The sequence below is a fragment of the Ahaetulla prasina genome, chromosome 1, assembly GCF_028640845.1.
Source record: "Ahaetulla prasina isolate Xishuangbanna chromosome 1, ASM2864084v1, whole genome shotgun sequence".
Lineage (NCBI taxonomy): Eukaryota > Metazoa > Chordata > Lepidosauria > Squamata > Colubridae > Ahaetulla > Ahaetulla prasina.
Window position 1 is genome coordinate 144523053 of NC_080539.1, and position 14503 is coordinate 144537555.

General features: G+C 35.3%; 1 protein-coding gene across 1 annotated transcript in view; it reads left to right on the plus strand.

Moving 5' to 3' along the window:
- The window catches only part of CSMD1 (CUB and Sushi multiple domains 1), a 1133931-nt gene that overhangs the window by 811511 nt on the left and 307917 nt on the right, over window positions 1-14503 (plus strand). Inside the window, exons 9-10 of the mRNA XM_058177365.1 lie at window positions 6434-6558; window positions 8946-9067. Coding sequence (XP_058033348.1) covers window positions 6434-6558; window positions 8946-9067 — 247 coding nt within the window. The remainder of the gene's footprint in view (window positions 1-6433; window positions 6559-8945; window positions 9068-14503) is intronic.

Genomic DNA, 14503 nt, shown 5'->3' on the forward strand with positions numbered 1-14503 from the left:
GAATTACATCCACATGGAGGGAAGTATGCAGTGGAGTACCCCAAGGCTCTGTTTTAGGCCCAGTACTCTTCAATATCTTCATCAATGACATGGACGAGGGGATAGATGGGGAACTCATCAAATTTGCAGATGACACCAAGCTGGCAGGAATAGCCAACACTCCAGAAGATAGGCTCAAGTTACAGAAAGATCTTGACAGACTTGAACATTGGGCGCTATCTAACAAAATGAAATTCAACAGTGAAAAAAGTAAGGTTCTACATTTAGGCCAAAAAAACAAAATGCACCAGTACCGTATATGTGGTACCTTGCTCAATAGTAGTACCTGTGAGAGGGATCTTGGAGTCCTAGTGGATAACCATTTAGATATGAGCCAGCAGTGTGCAGCAGCTGCTAAAAAAGCCAACACAGTTCTGGGCTGCATAAACAGAGGGATAGAATCAAGATCACGTGAAGTGTTAGTACCACTTTATAATGCCTTGGTAAGGCCACACTTGGAATATTGCATCCAGTTTTGGTCGCCACGATGTAAAAAAAATGTTGAAACTCTAGAAAGAGTGCAGAGAAGAGCAACAAAGATGATTAGGGGACTGGAGGCTAAAACATATGAAGAACGGTTGCAGGAACTGGGTATGTCTAGTTTAATAAAAAGAAGGACTAGGGGAGACATGATAGCTGTGTTCCAATATCTCAGGAGTTGCCACAAAGAAGAGGGAGTCGGGCTGTTCTCCAAAGCACCTGAGGGTAGAACAAGGAGCAATGGGTGGAAACTGATCAAAGAAAGAAGCAAATTAGAACTAAGGAGAAATTTCCTGACAGTTAGAACAATTAATAAGTGGAACGACTTGCCTTCAGAAGTTGTGAATGCTCCAACACTGGAAATTTTTAAGAAAATGTTGGATAACCATCTGACTGAGATGGTGTAGGGTTTCCTGCCTGGGCAGGGGGTTGGACTAGAAGGCCTCCAAGGTCCCTTCCAACTCTGTTGTTATGTTATGTTATGTTAAGGTCGACTCAGCCTTCCATCCTTTATAAGGTAGGTAAAATGAGGACCCAGATTGTTGGGGGCAATAAAAGTTGACTTTGTATATAATATACAAATGGATGAAGACTATTGCTTAACACTGTGTAAGCCTCCCTGAGTCTTCGGAGAAGGGCGGGATATAAATTCAAATAATAATAATAATAATAAAAGATGAAATCTATCAATGCTTCAAGTGGCTCATACATATTTGTTCAGTCTTTGAATATCTGAGTAGGGCATATAATCTATGCTGCGATTCAATCTAATTTAGCAAATCAAATACATTAGTAGTGAAGGGAATCTTTTGAAAATGTTACATCTTTTTTCAGATGTTTGCCTTACTCTATGGCTTTCAATTTAGCTAGAAATATCCATTAAAAAGTCTAAACAAAAACACAAAGATTTTAATGATGAAAATTGCATAAAAATATACTCTTTGAGTTTCTCCTTCGTTACAGATATCTGGATAACCTTTATATCAAGGTTATTATTCTCAAAAATTGCAAAAAATGGCTGGTTGTCTTTTACTTTCTTTTAGACATCCATGATTTGGGTCATATCCTTGATTAAAATAAAAGAGTTACTGTATAGATGAAAGAAAATAACAGCGCAGAAGCGATTTGCAGCATAAGCTTGACATAGTGTAATTTTTCCTCTTGTCAAGATGAAGTAAATGACTGTATTTTACTTTTCTAAAAAATTGTGGTGTACATATGACAAAGAAAAAGTTTTGTATTAATACATTCACATAAAGACTAGGAAACGGCTATTGTACTTCTCAGGAGAAAAATGGTTGTGCTTATTAGACTGGGCTGCAATACTTTATTCAAAGATTCTCCAAGTCTGAAGAAAATTATTTCTGTAATGAAATTAATTGGAAAAAGAGAGAGTTCATTTTAAACCCCACAGAAGAGCGGAGGTGGTGCAATGGTTAGAGTGCAGCACTGCAGGCTACTTCAGCTGACTGCCAGCTGCAGTTTGGCAGTTCAAATCTCACCGGCTCAAAGTTGACTCAGCCTTTCATCCTTCCCAGGTTGGTAAAATGAGGACCCGGATTGTTGGGGGCAATAGGCTGACTCTGTAAACCGCTTAGAGAGGGCTCTAAAAGCACTATGAAGCGGTATATAAGTCTAAGTGCTATTGCTATATGACCACTACTGGCTTAACACTGATGGTCCCCCCCAAAAAAACATTTCGTAGCTTAAACTATGGTAATGAATGAGACTTTGATCATTTCAAGTCTTTCTCTTTTGTGATTTTAGCAATTTATATTTTATAATTAAAAAGAAGGTGCAAGCAAGGCTCCTTTTTCTTTGTTTCCTCCTCCTTTCCTACAAAGAAAGCTACCTAGAAACTACTGCTTTAAGTAAAACAATTTAAATTCTGTGGTGCCATAACAACTAAACTACTGCCAGTAGTGGGTTCCACTTACCATTGCTACCGGTTTGGAACAGCGACCACGCACGCGCACTCTCTTGCTTCGCTCACTCACGGCACTTCTGTGCATGTGCAGAGCATCAGTGATGACATCCGGGCGGGTGGGCAGAGCCTCCTGCCGCTGCCACTACTGGTTCGCCCAAACCAGGGTGAACTGGTAGAAACTCACTACTGACTAATGCTCAGTTACTTTCTCTTATATATCTTTATTCATATTTTGCATTTTTGTTCAAATGGTATCAGCCATTATACATTAGACTTTGCATCTGCCAAAGTTGTTTTTTTCCTTACTCTGCATTTAAAAAACACAATATTTGTTTTGAATAAAGATTTTGTAATGGCCAATTTTTGGATTCATGGTTTGGTCCTTTGAACGAAATCAAGTTTGCTTATGACTACAAATCTACAAAGGCATCTATTAACTTCACACAATACTCTAAAGAGTAAATATTTGTCTGTTCTCCTGAACTTTTAAATTGCATAGTATAATATGAAAACGGCCTTTACACTTGCCAGTTCACAACTTTTTTACATGTTTTACATTTTTCATTATTGGTCATCATGAGAGAGTCATTCATAAATTTTAATTTTAGATTTCTTTTAAGCTCTGGCAGGACTCCTCAGATGCTATCATTAGCCAGGATGTTGTAGTTCCGGCATTTAAAAGTGCTGACAACTGATGCCTTGACCAAACATTTAGTCCTATTTCTTTATTAACCTTCTAGTTTATAAATAATAATAAACTTTGAGCTCATTGTTAAAAGTATTGGAGATTACCTACTGTTTTATTATTATTGCGTTTAAGGAAATAAAAGAACATACTTTTTGGAAATGTAGGATATTGTGTTGTGTGGAGATACATCCTAGTTGATCTTCCACTCTAAGTTCAAAAATTATCCCATCAATAAGATCTCTGCTAAATATATTTTCATAGGTAATTAATTTGTTCAAGTGGGGTTACAATTAATTAGGAATATTTTTCTTCTATAAATGGAATATATGAAAAATAAATACTTTCTCTGGCATCCTGCAGATATGTTTTTGGCATTTGAGCTCACCTTAAAACCATCTTCTTCAACTCACATATAAATGACAAAGCATTTGAATTTATCTGAAACGTGTGCATTTGTGTGCCTTGGAGACAGTTTTGACTCCTGGTGACTGAATGGCCAATTCCCTGAAGTTTTCTTGCCAAGTTTATGGAAGTGGCTTGCCCTTGCCTCCTTCCTAGTGCTGAGAAAAAATGACTGGCCCAAGGTTCAACAATCTACAATATATATTTAAAACGTGGTTATGCTTGGGAGATTTATTTGGTATGAAGATATGTTTGTACTAATAATAGTACAGCAATAATATCTTCACTAATTATCACACCCCTAACCTTTAGATACTGTTGACGCTCAAAAAAAGTCAGAAACTGGCTGAGGAATAGACTGTCTGTTATTACAGTGTTGAAGGGGATATGGAAGAGTTACCAAACCTTTTTGTTATGTGCCTCTAATTGCGATCCCTTTGCCTCTGAAGCAATTTTTGCTCTCTTGACATTTCACCAAGCTGTTGAAATAGCACTGTTCCTCTGTGTTTTTAACTGGGATTGGATATTTCTAGTGGTCATCTGATATTGTATAGTGATAGACTAATAATTGTATACTTTACCTTTGCCTTTTTTTTGTCTTTTAACTCTTATTATAAAAATATAGTATACAGGTAGTCCTTGACTTATGACCACAAAATTTCTGTTGCTCAGTGAGGCATGCATTAAGTGATTTTTGCCTCATTTTATGACTTTTCTGCCACAGTTGTTAAGTGAATCACTGCAGTTATTAAGTTAGCAACATGGTTGTAAAGAAAATCTGGCTTCCGCATTTACTTGTCAGAAGATCACAAAAGGTGATCACATGATCCCAGGACAATGCAATCTTCATAAATATAAACCAGTTGCCAAGTGTATTAATTTTAATCATGTCATCATTGGAATATGCTGCAATGATCATTAGTGTGAAAAACAATCATGTCACATTTTCTAGTTCAGTTATAACTTTGAATAGTCGCTAAATGATTGGTTGTAAGTCAAGAATTATCTTTATTCTATTCAGATTCTGTACATTGGGGCAAGTTTCAAAAACAGTGAGATGAAGAAATTAATCCAATCAGATCTTCCAATAGATACTAAAGTTCTGTGAATCGCTTGTAATAGGATTTAAATCTGTGAATTGATTCATATCTATAAACTGATTTGAAGAATGAGTGATGTTTGATAAAAAGTATATCCCTAGAAGCACAGATGTCCACTGAACCTTTGAATTGATTTGAAGGGACTTTATCTGGTGATATGATTTGAAGAATTGGGTGAATTTGATTAAATAGTCTTTAAAACCTCTTAGACTTAGAGCAGTAATAAATACAAAACCGACTACAGTATTTATGCTGTGAGGATATTTCCTTTAGAACAGTTTCCATCTGGAAATGAAAAAAAAGGTAATTGAAGCAAAAGGCATGTTTGTTTATTTAGATTTTTGTAAACCAAGGAGAAGCTCATCTATCAAAATTTTGCCTGTCAAAATTGTTTGGTCCATTTAACAATTTTAAATCTACAGTCATCTTTCAGAGACAAGATATTGGCAATGCAATCTATACTCAACAGTTTACTTTCATACTTAGCATTTTTCTACATTGGCAATCGGGCCCTTCTATCTCTTTCCCAGGTGAACAGCCTGACCTGGCCCAGGCACACCTACATATCTCCCTCTCTTAGAGGGAGAGATATACACTTTAATTAAAAATAATGGCTGTTAAGATAAAAATCAAATTAAACAACACAATCATCTAAAACATTAAAACTTATGGTAAGCAATATGTCTAAAATTGTTCCAAGACTTATCTTTTTGGACAAATGGCCCCTCTCCAATCTTGTTGCCTCATAAACATGTCCTCTGCAGGCCCAGTCAGAGTCCTATGGAGTCTCCCTCTTGTGGCAGCCAGGATACAATCTCTAGGGTGAGATACCACCATCACTCTTCCTTGGGGTGTCAATCTCTTCTCTTTTTGAAGGAGTCCAGCCTTTTTTTCCTTTTAGCTGCTTCTTTTCAGTGCCTTTCAGTCCTTTCTTCTGAGATGCTCGAACCTCCTGTCCTACTCTTCAGCACTCTGATTTAACTCTTCCTCCTGGGGACTACATTTCCCAGATATCTCCTCCAGGGCCTCTTCCTGTCCCAATTCCAGGGGCAAGGCCCCAACTAGCCAGCCAACTAGGGAATGCTGTTAACGGGACAGGCTTCATTAAGATCTGTATCTTGAATTTAGGAAGCTCTAATCTATCTGTAGCAGAATCAGAGGTGGGTTCCAGCAGGTTCTGAGCAGTTCTGGAGAACCGGTAAAGGAAATTTTGAGTAGTTCGGAGAACCGGTAGTAAAAATTCTGACTGGCCCTGCCTCCATTTATTCTCTGCCTCCGGAGTCCCAGCTGATTGGAAGGAAATGGGGATTTTGAAGTAACCTTCCCCTGGAATGGGGAGGGAATGGAGATTTTACAGTATCCTTCCCCTGCCATGCCCACCAAACCACTCCCACTAAGCCATGTCATGCCCACTAAGCCACACCCAGAGAAACGGGAGTAAAAAAATTTAAAACCCTCCACTGATCAGAATGCAATGTCATGAAAACAGGTCTACTGTCAGAAAAATCTTACTGTCCCCCCCTCCCCTTAATTTGTAGTTTTATTTTCTTTCTGCATATCTGTAAGCCACAAGAAATTCTTCTGGTTTATATATTTATCAATGTTTCTTTTTTTAAAAAAAAACTTTCCTACCACAGATCCATGTATCCAGTGAAGAAGAAAACTGGTTACATGTTTGCTTTGACGATAGGAAAAAAAATGCTATTTCAAGAATGATCTTTGATCTGAATACAATAACTTTAGTTTTATAATGCCATAAACCTGAAACCTGTTGGTATCTTTTTCTCCTTTTCCTAGAGTTGGTGCTAATGTGCATTTTACCTGTGATGATAATTATGTGCTCCAAGGAACGAAAAGCATTACTTGTCAAAAGGTGACAGATACCTTAGCTGCTTGGAGTGACCATAGGCCAATTTGCCGTGGTAAGTATTATTCAAGATGGAAGTTGGTGGGAAAGTGTTCTGCCTTCATCTTCCTTAATTAATTATATACCTGATAGGGCCAATGGCCCCCATTTTTTATTCAGACTGCAAATTGCTCTTACCAAAACTCAGGAAATCTTTGGGAGTCTCAGGGTAAGAACCATCCCAAAGTTTTTTTAAAAAAATCTAAAAAAAAGTACCGAAATCTGTATTTGAATAAAGTCTGATCCTTTATGTTAGATTATACCAAATCTCTAAAGACTAGTTCCCCTGCCTTTATGGAAAATTAGTTATCCTTTGAATCTTAAGCTTTTAAAAATTAATTACATCCCTTTGTCTGGCACATTTTGCATGATATATAAATACTCAATTAACATGCATTGCCCTATATCTATTTTCTATGTAGTGAATTAATTATCAGTTAATTAATTATTAAAAGTTCTTTGCAGCTCCACAGGTACTGTGTGGTAATTACAAGCAATTTTAGCAATTAAGGTGATTTAATTCTAAGGTACTATTCATATTAACAAACATCTTAGTATATAGAAATAAAATATTTATCTTGATTTCCTTTTAGACTGTGCTCAAAGGAAAAAGAATCAAATACATATATTAGTATATGAACAATGTTACAGGTGAAGGACCTCTAATGTTTAAGTTAATTACTTGAAATTTTGCTTGTTCATGTAGAAAGATATTGAAAGGTTAGAATATTGATTCTAATCTCAAATTATAGGTATTCTCATATTTGACATTTGACATAAGTTGTTCCAGAGGATCAACCTTTTTAATTACCAAAATAGAAACAATATTACTATCTTGCTATCTCTAAAATAGTTGTCATGTGTTTGTATACTTTAAATATGGTATTTGCACATTAATAAACTTCAAGAAATGTATGAAAACACTTGTTTTAATGGTTTTTTTCTGGGTAAACAGTTGTGATCTCTAAATCCAGTCTGAGTGGCAGAAAGAATGAATCATTAGCCATGGATATAGCTACTGTATATACAGTATATATAATTCTCTCTCTCTCTCTCTTACTCTCTCTCTCTCTCTCTCTCTCTCACACACACACACACACACACACACAAATACACATACACATTGTTTAATGACTATCATTGATAAGGAATGAATTTAGTGACAACTAATTCTTATGATAAACATATATCTAATTCTATTTTGATCATTAAATAATTAATGTACATGATAATTTTGTATCATTTAAATACTATTCATCATACTGTTACAAGAAATTATTTTATTTTCAGTTCAAAAAAAGTATGACTTTAATGATATGAATACAGTTCCATTTATATTACTGAGTCCATTCACATTTTAATCCCTCAGATTTTTCACTATCTGTATTATGATTTCTTCATGTTTAAATGGATTCCATTTAGATGAACCACTCAATTATGAGAATCTTTGTAATAGAACATTTATAAAAGTAATATCTTCAGTACATTTCTTGATAGAATTCAGCCTGGCTCTATAGTAACTTCACTGCATAAATAAACAGTTCCTCAATTTATTTTTGATGCTTGGGGTCTTGTGAATAAATTAACATTGACAAAAACTTTTGAAATGTACTATACATTGCTTATTTTAATCTGTTTCCAAGATTTCTAAGTGAGAATTGTAATGAAGCAGTGATGAGCTTTCATACTGAATAAATTTGGTTTATTTTTATGGCTTTTTCTCCTCTTTTCTGGCTTTACTATTTTGAAGGTGTAGCACAGTTTCCTCTGGTTCTGATATTTTATGGCTATTACCTTCAGAGGAAAGTAAGCTTTGTGATGTCCCTCTCACAGTTTACAGGCAACTGAACTGGATTGGCTAGACTTTTGTATTTGAAATTGGCAAGCTGATCGCTGATTGGTCCTTATCTGAAGAGTCCAAAAAAGATGGTTCCTGAGCAGAACAAGAGAAAAGCAGACCATGACCATTTAGCCTTGTAGCTCATCACTGCTTCATTGTTGCCCGCCTTTAAAGTCTATACTAGAGGATTGTAATTTTTTGAGACTTGTTTCATTACATATTACATTAGCACAATGTGGCATAATTGCAGAGAAAGTGTAGCATAATTGCAAAGCATAAAATGGAGCATAATTGCAAAGAAATGTAGTTGTGATTTGCCACATTCAGTAAAATAAAGACATAAACACTGTTCTTTTTTTACGAAAATAAAACTCTTTTTTAACTCTTTAGAGACTGCTATCCATAGTTCTAGTCCAACTGGAAGTTCCATAGCACATTGATAAATTTTAAAGAAATGTAATAGCTATTCCCACATCAGGTAACTTTCAGTGTCCTGCTATTTTCTTTTTAAATAAATGAGCATCTCTAAAATCTCTTCTATTTCATGCTTTCTGTATTTTTAGCTAGAACGTGTGGTTCTAACCTCCGTGGTCCGAGTGGTATTATCACATCACCCAATTATCCTGTTCAATATGAAGACAATGCACACTGTGTATGGGTTATAACAACCCTTGATCCAGAAAAGGTATGTTTCCCATTTTGTAGTTTCTAAACAATTACAATGAATGCACTGATATTTGCATAAACAAAGCATTTTTCTTTTGCTTTTAGCAAGTAATAATTTCCATGAGTTTTGATAACATTTTGAATATACAAAATATAGACCAAAAAGTATTTGTATGTAATTTTGTTTCACTTCCTTAATATGAATGTGAATTTATGTCTTATTGATTACTTAATACTATGTATACTTTTGATGTCAACAATGAAGTCATTTTAGAACTGCAGTAACTTTTCTGTTTGCAGACTCCTTCACAAAAGCAACGGTAACCATTCAAAGATTTTAGTTTGTGATGTAATCTTTCTGCATTAACAATCATGTTCTATTTGCCATAGTGCAAAAATTGGTTCATGATAAGACCGAGATGTCTTTTCTCTTTTAAAGCTTAGTCTGATCAACTTGGTGTATTAACTTTCTGAATTAACAGCATATAAGAAGCCAGAAATTGCAGTGTTTGAACTAGTTATTATAATTTCATAGTTCAGAAAGGGGCGATGTTAAATTTAGAAGCAGAAGCCTAGATGTTACTTTTGCCTACATTATTTTTTTAAAAAAAACAAAAAAACATTATCTTCCCCTTACATTGTAAGAAAAGAGAAGTAGAATGGATATTTTCACAACTGGGCATCAACAGGCAAGCATTTATTTTAATGGTCACTTTTTGAATTGCATCTTATGAATTTATAAATTATCCAATTCAAGAAAACTTCTTTTTGTCTCTATCATTAAACATCTGTTGCTTTTTCCTGTAGTGTTATTTTTTTCTCTGTTTTAGCAGTACTAAGTTATTCAGGTTTGTTCTCTCCTTGTTCAAAAGTATTCTATTTTAATGCTCTGCTTATTTTGAAGGCTTTTTACCATGTGTTTCCTCTGGGTCCTACTAATGTATCTGCTGAACATAACCCTATTGAGTCATTTCTTAGAGGTTTATAGCTTACAAATAGCTATTTTGCATTGGATTTTTTTTTCCTAATGGCTTTAACTAGGTTGTGCTGCAGGTGTTTTAATTTGCAGTTAATTCCTGAGGTATTTTAATTTTTGTTCCTTTGGGGTTTTTCCCCTTCTTAATATTTTCCATTCTGGGATAATTTCCACAACCCAACTTCATTAGCTTTGTATTTCCCCAAATTTTGGGTTACAGTATTACCTGTTTTTCCTTTCTGTGGCTTTTTCTATTCAGCTCTAACTGTTCTGTTCTGAAACAGTGCTGGGTGTAGCATCATTTTTGACACCCATTCTAGTATTGTCTTGACCATTTAGAGACTATAGGATACCTGTAGCTGCTCCAGGATATTGTAATCATTGATTTTTAGATGGAATTAATTGCACTGAGCCTATTTAAAGTCTGGGGTACAGTTTGGCTTGAAGACAGGATCATCCTAATACATGATTTCTTTCAAGAAAGATACAGAAAGAATGATTTCATTATCCTGCAGGATCTTTCAGCATGAAAGATCCTGTCTTCAGAATTGAAGGGATGGTTTTATAGAGTTAAATTAAGAAATTTTGGGTCTGGACATTGACAGATATACCACAGGGTACTATTTGGATCCCAGTGATATTTAATAGCCATATAGAAATATTGAGAATTCAGGAATATGAATAGTATATTATATGAATGGGTGTCATATACATACACTATAGATTCAGCTCATATAACTCTGCCCTCCTCATGGGACGTACATGTGGGAAAAAAGTCGGGGAAATAAAATGAAATTAAAGTTAATTGTATATTCATATTTAAATGTTTTGTATGCTCTAGTTAGTAGTGTAGAGTTTTTAGAAAAGAAGCTGCATAAAATTAGGTTTACAACTCTTAGGGCTTTTTTCGCTATATAGTTGCGAAAATATACAATTTTTAACTTGAAATAATAAAAATAATAAATAATAATAAAAATTGTATTTTTAACTTGAAATAAAATTTCAAGTTAAAAATACAATTTCTAATTTGAAATTTTGGAGAAAGTTGCACAATACCACTTGTTTCTACAGCATGAGATATCAAGATTAAACTATGCCAGAGATGAGCATTACTAGTTATACAACATATTCTCTGTATTTATCCCTTTGCCTTCTAATTATTCCAACTGCTACATGGCAGAATTTTAGCAATGAAAATAAAATGGCTTCTGAAACTCAATGTTGGTACAAATTAGTTACTGTTCTTTTAGTTGTTTGTTTTTAAGTAATCCTACCACTATGTAAACAATGAGTTTACAGTGCTAGAAACTTGGAGATCATGAGTTCTGGTCTTCCCTTAGGTACAAAGCCGGCTGGGTGACCCTCGGCCAGTCACTTCCTCTCAACCCTGGGAAGCAAGCAAGGGCAAATAAAAATAAACAAATAAATAAATAAAACTTGCAAAGAAAACTGCAGGGATTAGTCTAGACCAGGGCTGTCAAACTCCTGGCCCATGGGCTGGATGCGTCACCTGCTGACCACACCCATGCCTGGTTTAGCGAAGGACAAAAAAGTCCTGATACATCACACAACACTGCTGTGACGCCTTGAGTTTGACACCCTTGATCTAGAAGTCACCAGGAATCAATACCAACTTAAAAGTTCCATCCTCTTTGCACCCCCTTTTACTAGTTTTATTGAACTATTTGAAACCAATTAAAAGAATATTGATAGGGTACAAGTATCCTCTGTGGTTTTCTCGATCATATTTAACACAGGGAATTATAGAACATTTCAATTTGGCCCTGTGTGCTAGGTAATGTTTTAATGACAAATCATTAAGTAGATACCCAATTTGAATGGTTTTTTTTATTTCTAAATACACATTAACATAACATCTGAGCAGTCTTAACTCGAAGAAATGATTATGATAAACAGCATCGGGTTTCAGGAATTTTCAATATTTTTGGTTGAAGCATGCATCTATAGTAACCATGAATTATTCATAACCTGCCTTTGAATCTCATTCATTTCCAGTTGTTCCTTTTCCTTCCTTTAACTTTTGCTTTCTGTTCAGTAGAGATTTGAAACTCCCACAACGTCCTCTTTTTTTGTATACGTTTCATTTATAATTTTTTTTAAAAAAATCTATCATATATCCCATGTAACTTTGCCTCAGAACATTTCCATCACATTGTATTAATAACCCCTGCCTCCAAGTGTTCTTATTCTGTGATGGAAAAGAGAAAACAGCCAGGTAATAATGGGTAGATAAATGGTCCAGCAGAGAATTCTCCAAAGGAAAGATAAAATAAATGCTAATTCATTTAGAGCAGAAGCTTTAACTGGTTTTAATAGCATCAATTTATTTTTTTGTTTTTAAAAGCATAACACTTTAGGGATTCTGCAAATTGGGAGGTTGGCACCAATACAAAAACAAAAACAATCAAGCATTTACATTAGAAATTAGTGTCACCACCTAGCTGAATGAATTCTCTAGAGTACACAGTTAAATAAAAGCATCAGTTTAAAGGTAAAAAGCGGGGGGAGACACAATTATATTAGGTTATTATAAGATGAATTGTCTAGATCAAAAAATTGCAAGAGAGCAATCAAAACAATTTCAATAAATACTAGGTTGGATCCAACTTCTTTTGATGGAAGCTTTTTGAAAATGGAGTTCTGTTGGCAGAAGGGCAAACTGATATTTGCTTATATTATCATTCTTCTGAAGTTTGTATCATCATCATTTATTGTGTTATTACATTTCCAGGCTGAATTTTACTCTCTCCTCTCCCAAAGTTCTTTCTTTAAGCAAATGATAAGGCTTCCCATCTCACAACAGTGACCCTAAGCAATGAAACGAATATTACAAACAGGCAGCACAACACAATTTTTAAAAACAAACATTGTGCCTCCACTCCCAATGATCTCAATTGGTTTAGAAGGATATTCACCATTAATAATATTTAAAGCCCCTGAGAGATCAGCAAGGGCCAGGTCATCCTGTACTCATCCTACACCTGCCATAGGTCATCAGTGAATTTGACTAATGCCATCTCAGTGCTACAATCAGCTCTGAATTTGACTGAAAATAATCTGCTCCCTGAAAAATTGCAAGGCAACCTTCCATAGAAAGAGAGTAGTTGGAGACTGGACAAAAAATTTCCAATTTCATTGGGTCCAGTAAGGCCGTCTAAGAGGGCAGATCATTCTCTCCACAAGACAAGCAGAACCACCCCCTCTTGTAAAGAAGTATTACCTCCTGGGAGGCCTTAAGCAGCCACAACAGATATGGATCTATGTCTGTCAGAGAATATGCATGAACTGGAATAGGGCATAGCAACAGGTCAGCCAGTGAGGGCTGTTTGGTAACTGAAACAGTATTTGTTGTATGGGACCATAAGAGACAGTTTGGAGCCTGGGTGTGGCTTAACTATTCTGTATATAAGCTTGAGGGAACTATCTTCTCTCTTCTCCATTTTGTGCTTCCGTTTTGTGTTGTGTTGTACTTCTATTTCTCTTCTTTACAATGTGGAAAAACCTACAAGGGTATTGTATGCCTTATGTGTTGGTTATGTATATAAAGATGTTTTTGAATCCTGCTTAGTAGTCTGCCTATGTGTGCTGCAACAAACTCTGAAAATATCTCCATGGATTAATAGGCTCAAACTGTTCCTGAAGAACTGTGCCAAAGGCAACTCCCTAAGACTTACACATTCAAGCAGACCTGAGGGACTTCGTTTGAAAGATACTTGGAAAACTCCTTGCAGGAGCTCAGTAAATGTTCCCCTGACCACTCCTTGCCAAGGAGGAACCTTAAACAAGCTTCCAGCCAACCAAATAATAACTGCACTTGTCACTATAACAACTGTACACTGTGGCATAAAGTAACTCTTAAGACAAGCTCCTGTCTATCTCAGTCTTTACTTTTTATTAGTGATCTTCTAGATATCTTTTATAATTCTTCATCACCGGAGTTCTTCTGAAAAAAACAAAGGATGGATACATGCACCTAGAGAGGCTGCAGAAGTGTGATTTGATTCATTTTACGCCTCATTACAACCTACAACTGGCCATTTTTTCAACACACTTAAAAGTTTTTGGGGGGAGATTGGTTCAAGTTTGAGAGAGTTCAAGATTGGAATGTTTTTGCTCTAAATTTCCTGAATCGAGCTGAATCAAGTAAAATCAAGCCACCATGGGTATTTGCAAAGCAGGCTGGAAAAACAAATGGCATCATGTGTCATGAAGACATTGCAGAAATTATGAGAATTACTGAATGTGCATTTGGCAATGTGATTTGGAGACATTTGGAAAGCTTAAAATCAGGTTATAGAGGATCACATGTGGTCTACAGTTTGCACAATATTTACCTCTGTCCATATAAACCAAAGTAAGATATAGTAGGTCATTATTATTAAATTGTTTTTTTCAAATATGCAATGTCAATATGCAATATTCACTTGTGCAATATTACAGACTGTCATTCTGAGCAAA